General features: G+C 41.4%; 2 protein-coding genes across 3 annotated transcripts; one reads left to right on the forward strand and one right to left on the reverse strand.

Annotated features, from left to right (window-relative positions):
* Positions 1–1,070: 1,070 nt before the first annotated feature.
* Positions 1,071–13,999, forward strand: yme1l1b (YME1-like 1b). Of its 2 annotated transcripts, none has more exons than XM_080777633.1 (18): positions 1,071–1,290; positions 2,113–2,256; positions 2,525–2,720; positions 3,257–3,346; positions 3,619–3,725; positions 3,996–4,149; positions 4,415–4,504; positions 4,712–4,885; positions 5,410–5,562; positions 6,532–6,664; positions 7,040–7,102; positions 7,617–7,729; positions 8,455–8,610; positions 9,274–9,425; positions 9,595–9,721; positions 10,224–10,297; positions 10,733–10,819; positions 11,328–13,999. In XM_080777633.1, exons 1-18 carry the CDS (start codon positions 1,258–1,260, stop codon positions 11,469–11,471), a joined length of 2,190 nt encoding a protein of 729 aa, XP_080633759.1. In that variant the 5' UTR covers positions 1,071–1,257; the 3' UTR covers positions 11,472–13,999. The 2 variants fall into 2 exon arrangements, with proteins under 2 accessions (XP_080633759.1, XP_080633760.1); XM_080777634.1 differs by having other exon boundaries at positions 4,415–4,498.
* Positions 14,000–14,545: 546 nt separating this feature from the next.
* LOC308326156 (patched domain-containing protein 3-like) lies at positions 14,546–17,463 on the reverse strand (the record flags this gene model as incomplete). Its single annotated transcript, XM_080778963.1, has 4 exons — positions 14,546–16,065; positions 16,426–16,571; positions 16,700–16,821; positions 17,239–17,463. 4 exons carry the CDS (start codon positions 17,461–17,463, stop codon positions 14,546–14,548), a joined length of 2,013 nt encoding a protein of 670 aa, XP_080635089.1.
* Between the last annotated feature and the right edge of the window lie 1,224 nt (positions 17,464–18,687).

Below are 18,687 nucleotides of genomic sequence, written 5' to 3' on the forward strand. Positions count from 1 at the left end.
TTTTCTTTTTTTTTCTACTACTGGTCAGGAGGGGGGGGATCTTTAGACCCCTCTGGTGGAGGCTCAGCCCCCCCCCCCCCCCCCTTCTTAGGGGTTTTCTGTTCCATTGCTGAGTCAACTTTTCATTGAATTATGACATGTTCATACCATAGCCATAGAGCTTAACAGGTAGCCTTATTGCACAGTGACATTCACCAATGATTTACTGTAGTTACATATTCATTATGTACAGTAGTGTGCACATCATAGAAAATATTCAATATATTATTCGAAATGTTACTTGTATGTTTCAGAATATTCTTGTGTAGCACACAGTTTTTGATAAATATTAATTACCCACAACCCAGAGAAAAGGAACTGTAGTTTATTTTATTTTTATTATTATTATTTTATTTTGTTTGGATCAAATGGACATTTCAGAGATAACGTTTATAATGATTTGATGTTCAATGTCCCATACATGTCACTCTTTAAATAAGTGTCATGCAGGGTTCCTGATGTTCTTGTTGGTTAATTATTTATTTATTTTTTATCACATTTATTTTTTTCTATATTGGTATGTATTCTCAAGTAGCATGCCAAGAGCTTTAGTTGTTCATACATTTATGGCAGCATAGTAAATAGACATATGCTGCATTATACAGTAGGCTATATCCAGAGAATATGACTATATGATTATAGCAATATATTCAAGGGAAAAATAAAAAAAAACATGAAATTTCATATTCAATAAACACATTAAAACATTTTCTTGTCGTGTATTTAAAATGTTCTTTTCCGAGACCTTTTCCCCCTGGTGCTTAGTGGTTGTTTGACCAGTTTTAATATGTTCCCTCTGCAAATGTGCGAACATTGCATCACATGGGGGGGGTGTCTGTTCAAAATTAACCATTCTAATCCGGTCTTGATCCCTCCTGTTGTATCCTGTAATTTGCGCGCACACATACATACAAGCACTGTTTCCGTATCCGGTCTAGACCCAGACCGGATCAGTAACTTGAAAGTGAATGATCCCAATCTATCCTTTTGGACACACCGGGATGTCGCTTTACTTTGAAATCCACAACAACCGAAAGTGCCGTGTGTGTTGCCCATGGTGGTCACTTGATACTGGTGGTCAGTTTTCTAGCTCTCTGTCAGTGTCAACACATTCTATATAACTAAAGTGTACGTAGTGGATGGTGAACGAACGTGTGTCTTTGTCACATTAATGCATACATAGCTGACAACAACAATCTAATTACTGACAAATAAAACATGTTTTCCCTTTCAACGGCAGTCCAGCCACAGGTAAGAAACAAAGTGATATAGTTTTGTTTTGGTCTAACGTGGCTAACGTTAGCTTAGTTTGTTTACAAGCTGTTCTGACCTTCTTCCCTGGTTGTTCTTGACTTGAGAACTAAGTAAAGAGACGTGGTGTTTTGTGAATGATTTCAAAGTTCAAAAAAACCGTTAGCAGTGTACGTGGCTGTGTCGACTCGACTTCCCTGTTTATAAACATAGCGGCCTGCTAACTCGTTAGCGCCTTAATTGTACTGTTGCATTCTTGAGCTGAACTTGAACTGCGTCAGTTGGCAGATGCACGACCGACGTTGATCCATTCCATCTTCATTTTCTCTACTCGTCATCACATCATCACATGTCTTCTTCATTCAGAAACCACTTTAAATAAAATTGCTGCTACATGTTGTTGACGAGATTAGGTGGAAGCTTGACATTGGTTAGGTAACCCTTACCTCAGCTTTACCACCCACTGAGCTGAACTTGTGTCTTGATGCTGGCCTTGGATCAGGACTATAGATGTATTTTTTTAATATTATATCTATTATTTTGCAACATCTCTGATAGTCTTGATCCAAGGCTATTGATGCCAACACCCAACATGAAGACATTGCATATTTAGATTAATTACAGATATAGATAATGATTGGGGGGCAGCTATAGAATAGATATTGCTCTTTACTTTGGACTTCGACTTTTGCAATAACGGGATTGTTCTATAACTTCTAGCTAGATGTAATAATAGGCATAGGTTAGGTATGCAGTCCACTGTCTGGTGTGATACGGTTGCTGCTGGTACTCACTGCATTGCCTGTGTACACATACACACAGGTGACTGTCCCCCTAAGCCACTTCATCAACATCCTGCACTCTCTCAAGAGCTCAGTGGGAACCAACAGTAGCAGCCCTGCCCCCTCCACCAAATCATGCAAGCACAAGGAACATTCCCTGGAGGCAGAATTACACAGCACAGAGGTACAGTACATACTAATATAATATTTTAACTCGCAACCCACAAGGGAAACAGAATACAGAATAGTTGCTCATTAGCAAACTGTGTAATAACAATCCGTTTAAATGTTCATTTAAGTAGGATATACAATTAAATAAGTCAGTCATTCTTTGTATATTTAAGTTATTTGTCACATGCAACATCTGATCGTTAATTTCAATTATTTGTATGGCAATTAACCGTCAACTTAAACTCTGTAATGGTGACAACCTTATTTGTGCGTGTGTGTAGCCCACATTGAACCTGCGGGAGCTGGGCATCTCCGAGATCGGAGTGCGTCAGCTGGATGACATGGTGAAGAACATGTTTCCCCGCCTCAGCCAACAGGAGGCGTCGCTCTTGTCCAACCCCGGCGGCAGCCACATGGCGTGGACACCGTGGAGGACCTCCCACCTCTCCTCACACTCCTTCTTCCATAACAAGCATGGTGAGACTGCACGGAAGCCAATAGTGAGCCCCAAGAGGTCGTCCCAAATGTTCTCAAAACGATAATTTTGTGTAATGCATAGCACAACTGTAGGAAGATGAAAAAGTAGGACATTTATGCTGTAATACCTAAAAGAATGAAACAATTATATCAGTTTAATATGAGCCTGCTGTTAGTGAGCCTGGTCAGTGGGATCCCCAGACAGTTCATTGTACTTGTGTCATTGTAATTGTCTAATCAGGACCTGGGAGGCCACTTGGTTCCAGTTAACCTAAATTGACCAACCTTGTTATATTTCAGACCATAGCTTTAAAAGGAAGAGAAGTCCACACACAGCTCTGCTCCACAGTGTTTAGTTTATTGTATAATTAAACACTGCTATTACAGGTTCACAACTGTTTGGCATTCACCATTGTGACTGATTCAGTGTATGCAATTTATAATACATCATGCAAGGGTAGAATCTGTACTTTTTGGCAAGCAACACGATACTACAGAGTAAATAAGTGTCTTTAATCTGTTTTCTCTCATTTTAGGGTACTCCAGTGGCCCGATGCCTCATGGTTTCTATAGACACAGCCCCTCACCTCTTCAGTCCATCTCCACAGACCTCCAGTACTTACCAAGTAACGTGAATTTAGTGTTATTAGCATTAGGTCTAAAATCAATATCTGTCTTCAGAAATGTATTTATTGATTGTAAATCCCTGGATTCTGTTCTTAATATGACACAGTACAGTAGTACTTGAAGGACATAGTTGAGAAAAGTATTACACATTGTGAATTCCTACAATAGATTCATAATTAAATTGCACTGATTTGTAAGATTAATTCAGACACGTTGATATGCTGGAGCTGTAGTAAAAATGTTTTGTGTTTATCTCACTGTGCACCTCTAGTGTTGATTCAGAGCAGAGGATTCAAAACTCTGAGGACTAAAGGACGACTTCAGTCAGGCTCTGAGCGCCCCGTGGAATCGGACAGCTTTACACCATCTTTCATCCAGGTAAACCTTTTGCAGACGATGTTACCGCTGTTGCAGCATGAACAATAAATCTAGTCAAATGATTAGCAAATAATTTACATTCATCCAATTTACTGTTCTTGGCAAATAGAGGGTACCTTTTAAACATTGGCTACTTTAATGTATTATTCCATATAAAGATGTTGACCGTATTGCCTGGGCTTATAAGTCAACAAGACTTAAGGTCAAAGGTGCTCTGGGGCACTGGATCACACAGGCTGTATTTGTAAGCCGTCAGGTCTTGTTCCTCAGGGGTTCCTGTCACGCGACAAGGGCTGGAGGTGGGTGGAAGCGGAGGCTTTGGACAGGCTGCTGAAAAACAAGAACATAAAAGATCACGATGCGTTCAAAACCGGCTTTGCCGAGGGCTTCTTGAAATCCCAGTCCATAACCAAACTCATCCAAGGTATGTTGTAATGGCCCTCGAGATGTACACCTCTGCAGGACTTATTGTGTTATGTCTGAACATGTGTACAATGTATACAGTCTCCTTTTCCCTATTCTGGGGACACACAAATTAGCTTGTAGATTTTTTTGCAAAGTGATTTGGTGTAGCGAGAAAAAGGAGTGAGGCCTAGCCCTAGATACTCCTGGCAGACTCCGATAAACAGAGTATATAGGATTATCAGTTTCCATAGAGTCCAATGTGTCCCTTCTATTCCACTGTGTAGATTCTGTGAGGAGGACACGCCTCATTTTGCTGGTGTTGCTGTTGCTCGGACTCTATGGGATCTCCAAGACGCCCTTTCTATCGGGTATTGGTAAATGCTCCTTTAAATAACACCTCACCCCACACATGGTTGTACAATACTTGAAAACAGAGTCTTCTTAGCTGTTGCCTGGCTGTACATGGCTGTGGATTTCTCAGTAACCCACTGGTAATGAGTTGTAACGTATTTGCATGTGGAGTTCATTAACTGTGCCATGCGGTGTGTGATTTCGAACCTTAATCTAACCATGCTGCACAGTGCGATTCCGAACCACCCCAGGCCTTGACTCGGCGGTGGACCCCGTCCAGGTGAAGAATGTGACGTTTGATCACGTCAAAGGCGTGGATGAGGCCAAGAATGAGCTGCAGGAGGTCGTGGAGTTCCTCAAGAACCCGCAGAAGTTCACTGTCCTTGGAGGAAAGCTGCCTAAAGGTACAGGTCCTTTGTGTGTCCACATCTTAAAGTCTGTGCTGGTGGAAGTGATCTGGTGTGATTGGGATTTTGAAATCGCAATTTGTATTATGAAAAAACCTTGCTTAGATTAGAAATAAATAAGTATTATTTAACTGTAATATTTACTTGCACACGGCAAGAAGTAAATATAGGAGAAAATATAGGAAAATTCTGACTTACTAAAAGTCTGAATACTAAAATCATATGAAGAATTATACAAAATGTGCATTTAATTCCCCCATTCACATTCACACACCGACAGTGGAGGAATCCATACAATGGAGGACACCAACCTGCCCAAGGACACTAATTCAGGGGGAACTTGCAGATCTACAAGCTCATAGCGCGCCACAGAGTGGCGTGCTACGAGCTTGTAGGTCTGCTATTTTTGAAGAATCGTGAAAAGTGCCATGAAAGTGACATAGAAAAACTGCTTTTTCAAGAAAACAATACTATACATGTACCTCCTAGGATCATTTGTCCTCTCTATTTACCCCTTCCAGGTGTCCTGCTGGTCGGCCCCCCAGGTACCGGTAAGACTCTGCTCGCCAGAGCAGTGGCAGGAGAAGCAGACGTGCCTTTCTACTACGCCTCCGGCTCCGAGTTCGACGAGATGTTTGTCGGTGTGGGGGCCAGCCGCATCAGGAACCTCTTCAGTGAGTGTTAGGGTTAGGGTTAGATGTTTGTGGGTGTGGGGGCCAGCCGCATCAGGAACCTCTTCAGTGAGTGTTAGGGTTAGATGTTTGTGGGTGTGGGGGCCAGCCGCATCAGGAACCTCTTCAGTGAGTGTTAGGGTTAGATGTTTGTGGGTGTGGGGGCCAGCCGCATCAGGAACCTCTTCAGTGAGTGTTAGGGTTAGGGTTAGATGTTTGTGGGTGTGGGGGCCAGCCGCATCAGGAACCTCTTCAGTGAGTGTTAGGGTTAGGGTTAGATGTTTGTGGGTGTGGGGGCCAGCCGCATCAGGAACCTCTTCAGTGAGTGTTAGGGTTAGGGTTAGATGTTTGTGGGTGTGGGGGCCAGCCGCATCAGGAACCTCTTCAGTGAGTGTTAGGGTTAGATGTTTGTGGGTGTGGGGGCCAGCCGCATCAGGAACCTCTTCAGTGAGTGTTAGGGTTAGATGTTTGTGGGTGTGGGGGCCAGCCGCATCAGGAACCTCTTCAGTGAGTGTTAGGGTTAGATGTTTGTGGGTGTGGGGGCCAGCCGCATCAGGAACCTCTTCAGTGAGTGTTAGGGTTAGGGTTAGATGTTTGTGGGTGTGGGGACTGGGGGCCAGCCGCATCAGGAACCTCTTCAGTGAGTGTTACTGTTCACCAAGGCATTTGTTTCTTTCCTTTTAAAAAGAGTACCCTTTGTCCTCCAATGTTCCTTGGGACACAATCTGCATTAGTAACAGTAATGTGAAATAGAGCTGTTTGGAACAATACAAATTGGGAATGCATACCCCACCCTAGTATGCAATACCTGTTATATCCATTTTATATTGTTATACGTATCATGATATGACATACCGGTAAGTGTTTTTTTTTACTCAAGTCACTTGAGTAATATTATTTGCCTTTACCCACCACTCTAAACATTTGTTTGAACCTCAACATTTGACTTGGCCTCTTGGGCTGTCGTTTCAGGGGAGGCTAAATCTAACGCTCCCTGTGTGATCTTCATTGACGAGCTGGACAGCGTGGGTGGGAAGAGAATCGAGTCTCCCATGCACCCTTACTCCAGGCAGACTATCAACCAGCTACTGGCAGAGATGGACGGGTATGTCTTCATGTCAGATCATATTGTACTAAGGTGGAGGAGTCCTGCATTCACACTCCAGAATGGGGCAAAATAATTGATGAAATTGCTCCTTGATGTAGCAATCAAGGAACAATTTCACAGAAACAAAACTACAACTCTGCTGCATGTAGTTTTGTTGCTGTGTTCATAAATATCTTCTGTCCCTCCCAAATAAACAAATAAAATAAAGAGAAGCGTTAAGCAATTATACACAGGACTATAGGAACGGCATTCTTAACAGAATGGTGTGTGCCCTGTTGCCAGTGTTGATCATTAACAGATAATGAGGTGGAGAGAATCCTGTACTGTAACTGAAATATTTCACTACTGTAATATTTTTCAAACGTCTCGTAGGTTCAAGCCAAATGAAGGTGTCATCATCATTGGAGCCACAAACTTCCCAGAGGCTCTGGATAAGTATGTTTATTGTCACTACCAATTGCTACTCTTGCTACTGCTGCAGCAAATGTCAGAGTTTAAAATGTCAGCTGATAGATGTCAAGGTTGGCGCGGCAGCTGCCCTTGTCATACCAAAGAATAGACTGCAGGACTATGGCTGTTAAAATAGAATCTCTCAGGACTATCTGCTAGCACTCAAATAGCAACACACTGCGAGAGTAATGATATTAATAATAATAATAGTAATAAATTATTATGTTAGTAATGGTGTGTCAATACCAGATGAAAAGCAAGCATTCACCTTGCTACACACACACATTTATTTACGGTGCTCGCGCAATTATTTCACTCAAGTTGGAAATTGTCAACTTGTGCGAATATGTAAATGATGAAAAATGTGTTTTTCACCTCGCCAGTGCAAATTCTTTGCATTGACGTATGCATTTGTGCTTTGAGAAGAAAATGCTTTCACTGTGAAGTGAAAGCATTTGTGTGTTACTATTGAACTGATGCGATCTCCCCCTCTCTTCAGTGCTCTGATTCGTCCAGGACGTTTTGACATGCAGGTGACTGTACCCAAACCAGACGTGAAGGGACGTACTGAGATCCTCAATTGGTACCTTAAAAAGATCAAAGTAGACCCAGGTATGACAACAACCTCAACTGCAGTTGCATTCTGGTCCAATTGTTTTCAACCCTTTTCATAGTGTCGTTGAATAAGATTTTGTCCTTAATTCCATGCTGTATTGATGTGGTATCTTAAGATAGAGGCAAATGTTGATTAAAATAACAATTCTTCTACATTCTCTAATTGTGTAAACTTGTCTTGTAAATGAAGCAATGCAGATGTTTAACAATAATTTAACTCTTGAGATTTGGTTTCCATTTGATCCCTGGTCTACTGGCTGAAGACCACTGTTCTTGTCCATTGCGTATTTATGAACTCATTCAATGTTGTATTGTACTATTGAGCTCATGGTGTTTTGATCCAATGTATTTAACTTGCCAAATCTAGAATTAGTTTAGAACCTAAAATGAAAGTGCCTGGTTCAGGTGGGTTTCTGGCTGCTGGACAAGAACACTACAATTCTAATTAGATTGGCTTCAGGCTCATATTATGAAGTGAAATGACTGAAGAACAACCCAACTATTATGAATTTTGTTTTCTTGTGTGCATGAGAGTTGAATGTATTTAAATGCTAAATGTCCCTAAAAATTTCACCAAGACATTCATTCCTCTATAGCTGGACTACTCTTTTCCGTCTACAAAATGATACCATTGACTAGAATATCATAGCTGCATGTTCTCCCAGTCTTAATTTAATGACCTCACCTTATTTCTTTACCTCGACTGTGATCCCTCGCTGCAGCCATCGAGGCCAATATTATCGCTCGGGGCACAGTGGGTTTCTCTGGCGCAGACCTTGAGAACCTGGTGAACCAGGCTGCCCTGAAGGCAGCAGTGGATGGCAAAGACATGGTCACCTTGAAGGAACTGGAGTTCGCCAAGGACAAGATTCTCATGGGTGAGAATCTACTGTCAAACTGATCATTAAGGAGGCATTGCTGGTGGGACTGAGACGCGCCTACAGTAACATACTGTAATAACCTTCAGTGTCATTATGTTACTGATCTGTCGGTCAGTTTCTTTTCTTTTTTTCTTTTGTCTGTCTATCTCTTTCTCTGATTCTGGATCGAGAAAAGGGATTCTACTTTTCTTTCTCTGTCACTGTTTTCGTGTACCTTACCTCTTCTCTGTACGTTGTATTGCAAATAACCGACAAAACGTGTCACATCACAACACATTGTGAGCTGGTAGAAAAGCTATTTGAGCTATTTCTGAATTAATATATAATATATATATATATATATATATATATATATATATATATATATATATATATATATATATATAGAGTAGGGAAGCCAGGGTTTTGTGGTTAATATCAACATGAACAGTTTAAAGCATTGTGAGCTTGTGCTATTTTTGAAATCTTTGAAGATAAAAAGGGAACTTTTTTAAAATTTGCTAAAAATAGGGACACCAGAGTTAGTATTGTTAAAATGCATAAAAGTCACGGAGGTCCTTGCATGCGTATATGCCCATCTTGTAGTCACGCAGTGTAGTTTGTTTTTTACTTCCACCCATATTCTTACCATTGCCATCTTTTCTTCACTGTTCATTTCAGGCCCTGAGAGGAGGAGCGCTGAGATAGACGAGCAGAATAAGAAAATAACGGCATTTCACGAGTCAGGCCACGCCATCGTCGCCTTCTATACCAAAGACGCCATGCCCATCAACAAGGCCACCATCATGCCCAGGGGACCCAGTCTTGGACACGTAAGGCAGTGGTTCTCTTCTCAACCTTTTTAATTTCAAGGACCCCCAGTGTGGCATGCATTAGACTTGAGCTTGTAGATCTGCTAGTTCTGCCCTCGTCACTGGCATAAGGGTAAATCAGGTGTAACGTCATCTATTCTACGCCTCTCACCCGTCCCTCTGCTCTTAGGTGTCCATGCTCCCAGAGAACGACCGTTGGAGCGAGACTCGCTCTCAGCTTCTAGCCCAGATGGACGTTAGCATGGGCGGCCGCGTCGCAGAGGAGATAATATTCGGAAATGAGTTCATCACCACCGGTAAGACCAGGCAACCGTCTGTAGGAAGATTGCACTAACTTTGTATAATGACTTAATCGTACCTACTACCTAGTAGTTTAATTCCAGTTCCAGACGCTTTGATTTATAAATCTAGACCGACAATGTATTTGACGATGTATTAAGACCTGTGGCCGATTCTACAAATAAAAGGCCTTCTAAATCCTATCAGTTTTCTGAAAAGCCATGTTGCTGTATATCGTTGCTGGCTACTACTTGATCATACTACAGCACCACATAAAAGCATAAAAATTAGAATCCTGATAAGTAACAGTTTTGGACATGTGATGTTTACACCCGACACAGATGCTTTCCCGGTTTTAATGGGTTAATACATTATTATTATTATAAGACAATAAATTGGCAGACACGGAAATAGCGTGGATGGTTCTGCTATTTAAAAGTAAACGATACAATAGTCTTGCAGACAATAAACAACAAGCCAGATGTTTTTTATTATATATACATTCCTTCTGTTTCCCAGGAGCATCCAGCGACTTTGATAGCGCGACCAAGATCGCTAAGATGATGGTGACCAGATTTGGCATGTGCGAAAAGGTAAGTTTCATGAACAGTGAACAGACCTGAGGACGATTCTACAAATGCCTTCTAAATCCTGACAGCTGACCATGTCAGTGGTTCTCAAACATTTCCATGTCAAGGACCCCCAAAAATATATGTAATTGGCCGCCGACCCCATCTCAAAATATGTTGTTCCAGGGACCCCCCAGAAGCAAAGATTTGAGTTAAAAAGGTTCGCTCTGAAAGAATATATATTCAAAGATTTGCGCCACATTTTCCAAAAATAGCAGACCTACAAGCTCGTAGTGCTATTTTTCAATAGCTAAAGTATAACACAATGCCTAAAACACCAAAAGGGGTTCCCGCCCAGAATGGGTTAAATGTCTCGGATGCATTTATCACCATATGTAGGACCGTCTCACTTTGGTTTTCGTGTGCAGATAATGTACATTTGATCTTGTCCTTGTCCAGTTGGGTGTGATGACCTACACTGACGTGACCAAGCAGAGTCCAGAGACACAAGCTGCCGTGGAGCATGAAATCCGCCTACTGCTGAAGGCAAGTTAAATTACTATTGTCCTGTTCTTTTAACCCACTAAAATCATTCAACACTTTCAAGATTTTTCTAAACTGTTCAAAAACTGATCAAGGCATGCACTGTGAGCTTGTATATTTTGGAATAGCCAACGCTAAAATCTAACATGTTTTGATGGGTTAAATTGACCTGTGAGGAGTCTCTTATGTCTTTTGTCGCCTTTTCTCCGTGTAACGGGGATTAGTTTTTGGATTGTTGTTGTTTTCACTAGAGAAACTGTTTTTGTCAAAGACATGTATGCATATTCCCTTCCTCTCTGAGCCAGTCCATTTCAATACACCGTGTGTGCTTTTTCTGTGGACATTCATGCCCCTTTGGAGTCTATACATAGATCAGCTTACAGAGAAAAGGGAATACCAATGCATTTCTGTGACAATGACGATTCATCTTCAGTGAAAGAAATAACAAAAACGGTCGCAGCTGTACATGTGCGCTTTTCACCAACCACTCTTCAACTCTCGTGGCCCCCAGGACTCGTATGAGCGGGCTAAGACACTCATCAAGAAACACTCCAAAGAACACCGAAACCTGGCAGAGGCACTGCTCAGGTACGAGACGCTGGACAACAAGGAGATTACGCTTGTCTTGGAGGGCAAGAACATAGAAAACAGATGAAACCAGGGACAACATAACGGTGCAAAGGGGGAAGGGTCCGGATTGCAGAACTCAGGGGATATGGAGGGCTAGACAGACCGTATGCGTGTACACACACACACACACACACACACAGAGATGGGAGGGAGGGAGGGAGGTAGTTAACATTAGGGCTAGAAGAGAGTGTCGTCATTCTCTATTGGCCTCTATAAAGTGTCACTGAGTGCTGGTCTGGAAATGACTGGTCAGTTGTCTAGAGCAGATGTCAGCTTTTCGTATAAGTCGACTTTATATAAGTCGGCCCCTGTTCACTGGTATTTGGGATTGGGTTTAACACGACATTACTCTACCTAAAGAGTTGTACCAGTGGTACCACACTTTTTCTTTCACGGAAGAATGTTCTCACAACATACCTTGAAATCTGTACTAGAAACTAAAATAAGTGTTAGATAGCTCTATATTCTGAGGGTAATCATTCACTGCTCAGGAGAGGGAACCCATCCAGGATAAATAAGTGAAGTGAACTGAGCAGACACAATTGGAACTGGAACTCTATACATTTTAAGCTGATTAAATGGATACTCTCTCTTGGATGAAATTAGAGACACAGGGATTTAACTTTTTCACAATTTCTTTTTTGTTTTAACCAAAAAATATCACTTTGATTATCTACTACCAAAACACTATGAAAGGCCAATTCACCCTCTTAATATCAGTATTAGAAATATTATGATACAGAATATCACATTAAAACGGTGGTGGCAGTGATGTTCGCTATAGTCAATCTTTCCCCCTCCCAACCTTAATTCATACTGAATTACATTTGACAATTCGAATGCACTCTGTGTTCAAACTGTGTTTTGAAGGAGGTGGATGTATAATACGAAATACTTTTGCTCAGGTTGTCTTAAGGGGCGTTGGGTGGGTATAATAGCAAATATAAATATGCTTCTAAATGGGATTCTGTTCATGTAATATCTGTATGTACTGCATGTGGATGGATGGAAAATGGGTCAAATTCCGTTCAGCCGAGGTCATAACACAGCCCTTTTTGTGTGAACATCATGGGGCAGTGCACGGCCATTTGAGCCGCTGCGTAATCATGGCTAATAGGATTTTGACTGACCCTCAGCCGTGGAATATTTCCTCTCCACTTCTCCCAGTGTTTTCTGTGCGCGTCTGTTACTTTGAGCAGTGTATTTCAAGGTCGCTCGCTACAGAGCGTCTTCTAATGCGCTTAGGCATGGATGCCTGTTCATGTTCCTCCACATGAACCATCCCTTCTGTGTATCCCCATGTCTGTTAGTCTGAGCCATGTAGCTGTTTCTAAAGGTGGCCTTTTCAGGGGAATGTAGGTGTGAATTTCTCCGATTTTGATTTGGGAAATATATGATCGACAATGTCTCTCAGCACTTTTGCTAAGTGTGTGACGTTTAGGCACACTTACTGTACCTTCTCTTTATGTAATGTATTTGTGGAACTAAAGATATCGATGCTGTCTATATGGATGGAACTAAATGCTGCTTATCTTTTTTTTTAAATAACCAAATATAGGCTGAAGAATAGTGACAGCTTTTGAAAGGGCCTATCGTTGCTAACGGGCAGAAACCTCATTTTAATAAATGCTCTAGTAGCAGGAATAGACGATCTAAAAGCTCAAAACACGCTGCATATTTTGAGCTTATCGCCTATTTTTTTAATTTGAATCCTCAAAAGTAACTGTTTTGGACATTATGAGGTTTCCACCCGATGGCAACGATATTGAGCTTGTGACCAACTCGTTAGTCCACTTGAGTCAGCTTGTGACCAACTCGTTAGTCCACCGGTCTGAGCTGGATTTCTGGAATATAAAGCTCACCACTGAGAAGTTTCACGCTCTTGTAAATCACGCTTGTAGATTTTGTTTCAAATGGGGCTTAAGTGGTTAAAGCTTAGATCACATAGGCAAATAAAGTGATTGCTGCACAGTAATAGTCGAGGCAAATTGCTATAAATGTACACTGTCCACTGGTAGAGAGGCTGGACACAAAGAACAGGAGCAACACTCAACACACCAATGCTCAGCTTTACTGTAGCTCCAATGTCATGTTTTAATGGATCATCTTTGATTCTAATGTATGTGTTTTGATTTTCAAAGCCCTCTGCAGTTAAAATTGAGCAAATGCATCGCTCTGTTGAAAAATGTCATAGGGGAGTGTGATGTAAGACAAAGTGATAACGTCATTTTTTTAGAACACAGATTTCTTTGAAGTTTAGTCTATAAATGGCTTATACCCAAAAGTTATTCAATGTAGTATTTCTGCAACTATTTTTATTTACTGCGGTAACCAACTTCAATCTTTGGTTTATTGAGCTCTTACCTATGTTTTATTGTACATATGTTGGGAATGTGATAAAATACATTGTATATAGATGTATAGAGGTGCTTTTACTCTGAATGGCACTCTGGTATTGATTGATTAGTTGATTAGATTGACTAGTCTCTCAATAATGTGATGGCAATGTTGAATGAAAGGATGGATTGAATTAAAAGTAAAATATCCTTTAAATTGAAAGTTGTTTGTTCTTTTTCCAAATATTAGTTTCCCAAGGTATTGCGTGTTGCAATCACCATAGTTGTTGAATTTGTTACAAGACCACTGTATGATTTCTTTATTAACAATGCAGAAATGTAACCGATTTAGCCAGGAAATAGGCCAGAGTGACACAAAACAAAAACACGTGTGTAATTGTTGATATATACAGTGGAATTGTAATGATATAATATATCAGTACAATTCCACTGTATTTTACCAGTACAGGATTATATGAAAAATAGCTTCTTTAATTGAAAGACTTACACAGTATATGACTTCAGTTTCAGGATATTATCAAATGTATTGCACCATTTTCAACCTCTCATCCTCATTTGGGTTGTGTCATATGCAAGCATTTTTATACAGAGTTCATAAATAGGCGATGAACAAGCATTGTGATGTGTGAGCTTACTGTATATTTTACTGTTTGTCGTTCGATGAAATATATGGCTAAAGTGAACGACTAAATCCTAGCAGTAATGACACCACAATGAAATTTGATCCACAAGCTATAACCATTTAACAGCACTTCCCACATGCCCCAAACAATGTCAGAAACACTGGAATAAACACAAGGCCGTGGAACACGCCGAATAGAATCACCAAAAACATGACTTTGAAAAACGTCCTAAATATATAACTCCCGGACACAGAGAGCACCACTACCCCTAAAATGGTAGACACTGCCCCCTGCACTATTGGATAGCCCAAGTAGGCCATTGCCTCCATAGATCTCTCATTCGCATTGCTCTTGGAACTGGAGACAAATGCGTAGGAGATGTGGGCTGAGAAATCCACAGAGAATCCAATACACATGACCAGGTTGATCATGGAAATGGAGTCGAGGTTAACATTCCACAGAGCCATGAATCCCGCCACACCGACGATGACTGAAGTCATGGAAAAGGCTACCCACAGAGAACACAGAGGATTGGGAATGAGGATAAGTGAGACGCATAGCATCACTATAGCAGCCACCAGGAGTGTTTGAATGGTGGTGTCCGCAATGACGGTGTATTGGTCAAAGTAGATAAACGCGGGGTGGTACACTAGTAGCTCAATCGGACATTGTCTTGCCGTTTCCCTGAGGCCAACCAACATGTCCTTCATTGTGGTTTTGTGGAGGGTCTGAATGAAAAATCGAGAGGCCTGTATGTCATATTCTGCACTGAGGTTGATGTCTTGCCTGAACATGGGGTTGAGCTCGAGGAAACGAGGCAGGTGTTTTTTGAACGCCTGTTCAGAGCTTATGTTGAGATCAGTGGAATTGGCGTACCGTTGAAAGGAGTGGAACCAAGCGAATGTGCCGTTGACATAATTCAAGTTTTCAAAATCCACAATGCATGAGCAAAGGCTCTGCCAACCACTCATAGTCCAGTATGGGAGTGGCTGCTTCACAGCCACCATCACATTGTAGCTATATTTAGAGAAATGCTGGTTTTGGTCATTGTAATATCTGATAATATAAGAATCATCCAGCACCAGGTTCCTAACGTCAAGACCTTCCTTCATGACACAACACCCATAGATGCTGACCACCAGATACCCAGCATATACAACAAGTATACACGCTTTGACCCATGTTTGAGTGAGAAATGGCCCATAGACCTTCTCGAAGAATCGACTCAATGGTGGATTTTCCTCTTTTTCAGTGGTTCGATCATAGGTTCCTCCAACGCAGCACAAACCGAATGCCTTTGATCTCCCTGGTGGAAGGTCCTCTGGGATCTTGGCACACGTGAGCCAGTGTCTGTTCTCTGCTTCCCTCCGGCCGTTCAGAGCCATGAAGGCGCCCAGGAAAGTGATGTTATAGAAGTAGCAGACCGTAACAGATACGCCAGCGTAGAGACAGAAGGACCGGACAGAGCCAAAGGGAGATCTGTAGCCAAGGAAGAGAGCCAGTGCGTCGGTCAGGCTGGTGATGGAGATTGAAACAGCAGCTTCTCTGTAGGTGTCAGCCAGGCGGTCAGCAACACTGTCCAGTACATGGGTCCGCTGCCAGCAGGAGAGCATGATGAACATGTCGTCGATTCCAATGCCTTTAGTATCAAATGACAAAAATCAGTTTGTGGCAAAGGACATGGATTTTAAGTTTTTAACCCAATGTTTGACTCACTATACCTAATGTCCAGGTATTATAAAGACCACTTGTCGTTAACTTTCGCATGAAAATACTTTCTAGATTAGTTTAGGGGCAAATAGTTTGTACACCAGAATTTGCTAACTAAATGCCTGAATATATTATCAAGCTAATATTGAGACTAATCATTTATGTAAATGAACATGAAGAAGGATTTCTCAAACCAACTATTCCCATTTTTATTATATTGGTTTTTAATTTTGCACATTTCCCTATCAAGTGGGTGTTGCCTAACCTAGATAATTCCACAGGAACGTACCTAGTATCATAAAAGGTGAGGAGGCAACAGTCATGACGAAAGGCTGATCCAGTAAAAGCAACACCCCAAAACTGGTCAGTACTGCAAGACCTGCTGAGAGCACTCCAACAGACGCCACCCATACCTTAGTCCTTACGTTGTCCAACCTGTTCAATACGAATAAATACATAAATTATATATACACACACACACACACACACACACACACACACACACATGTATACTCTATCATTCCATTGGTAGTTAAGAGTAGTAGTCACAATACTTTACCAACCTCCAGCATGATATGATTGAAAATGTGATTGCAGTGGCATATGTGATGGAGAACAGTTGGACGATAGAGGCTGGAGATTTCTCAAATTCCCACTGCAAGGACATGGAGGTAGAGTATGACACCTAGAGAGATGACAACATTTAGCATGTTCACAAGCAATTCAATTCACATGCGATGTGTTAAGGTATTATGTTTCATCTCACCTCTATGGAACTTGTTGATTCATTTGAGATGAGATTCATAACAGCCTGCAGCCAAATATCAGTTTTTATGTTGCTGCCCTCTCGTAAGTAGTAACGGATTTGTATGGCTTTAGCGCTTTGAATGACAGCGTTGTTGTCAAGTGTCACACTTCCCAGGCTGACATGCAAGGGAATCCTCTCAAAATCCGAGTAATGCCACGGAAACGTCAAATTAACATTGTCTATATGGCTTGCATTGTAGTTAATGACACGTAGAATGTCACTGGAAAAGCAGTTGGCAGTCACAGTTGCACAAAGATCCATATATCCAACAGTTTCATTCTCAAGCTGCGCTACCACACTCTTAACTTTGAGGTCCAGGTCTATGATCTCCTGAAGTGACTCCACTGTCAGAATGTCCCTGTCATTTGTGGCAATAAAAGAAGCATGCGTGCCGTCCGTGCTCAGCCTCAAGCTGGAAAACATGGAATCATCTTCTGGAAACGTTTCTTGGATGTATTGTCTCTCCATCTTGGCTTGTCCATGAATAGGGGTGAACTGCCCCTCGATGTCGTTGGACATCCTGTCTTTTAGAAAGTAGAACCCACTCCCCAGCCCAGCAGAGAGGACAAGAGGAGCAATAAAAAACCACCATGGATGACATCCAATGAAATGGCCTATCATTTCAAAACAGATGCATAGGGGTCTCACTATGCAATCTGTGTAACATTTCGCCATGGTCTTTAAATTTCAGCTTTGTTCACAAAAATCTATCTAGGTTATAGTGCTGAAATTAGCCCATGGCTGCAGCACAGAAACGGATCCTTCCTATCTTCAGATGTCAGCCTAAAGAACAACAGGGAGCTGCAAACAAGCAGTGATATCCGCAAGTTGCAACCATGTGCACATAAATAGCCCCTTCATTAGAAGTTAATTGCATAATATTGGGGTAGTCCTTCTCAGTGATGGACAAGGCAGCTGGAGGCATGGACCCAAACAAAGACACCATTCAACTGCACTAAAATACTACTGTCATTGGATAAGGATTACTGCACCTCAAATTCCAAATCCCAAGTGGTTCATTTGGAGGTAATGAGTGTATTCTATTGGTAAGCCAGAGAACAAAGGATAGCTGTGCTGTAGCCCTACATTGTGTCCTGTTTTTAAAAGATAATTGTCTAGTGTATACATCCTCTTAAAAGTCTCCACTTGACCACCTCTGCCCTGGGCTAAGCTAGACAACTAACAAAAGAACAATCATTCTTTATTTCAGACTCTAACACATAAAAGACAATGTAGGGGACACACAACAAACATAATAAAACCTATATCAATGGGAATAGATGCCCTACTGTATACTATAGGCTACAAACCTGAAACATATAGGCCTACAATTTTTGCTTAAAACAACTTAAGACCAACTAGTAAATATGAGATGAACAATCAGTTGCACAGGTTATGTATTTGATAAAGATACCAAAACTGAAATCCTTGACCAATTTAGTTTAAATCTCTCTCTCTCTCTCTCTCTCTCTCTCTCTTGCTGTGAACTTTTACTCCTTTATGGTTTTAGGTTGCTTTATTACTGGCCATTTTTATATCCATTTTACCCTTGGGTTTTAGAGGACATTTCGGACATTGGTTTAGGTATGCGGTCTAGCTTAACTTGGACTCAGGGGGGTGGACGCCTCTGCCTTGCATAGTCCCCAGTGAATAGGCATTTTGCCCTTCACTGGTAACCTTATTTTGGATTTGTTTTAAATATATGAAGGTTTTATGGGCTGGGCTTTTTACTAAAAAGCCCCC

Source organism: Protomyctophum bolini (assembly GCF_963924005.1).
Source record: "Protomyctophum bolini genome assembly, chromosome: 12".
Lineage (NCBI taxonomy): Eukaryota > Metazoa > Chordata > Actinopteri > Myctophiformes > Myctophidae > Protomyctophum > Protomyctophum bolini.

Bases quoted from the DNA above. Each gene is read 5' to 3' on its own strand.
- yme1l1b (XM_080777633.1), top strand. From the start codon at position 1,258: ATGTTTTCCCTTTCAACGGCAGTCCAGCCACAG. The intron at 6,665-7,039 runs GTATGTCTTCAT...AACGTCTCGTAG, and splicing joins CTACTGGCAGAGATGGACGG to GTTCAAGCCAAATGAAGGTG. The intron at 10,820-11,327 runs GCAAGTTAAATT...CGTGGCCCCCAG, and splicing joins AAATCCGCCTACTGCTGAAG to GACTCGTATGAGCGGGCTAA.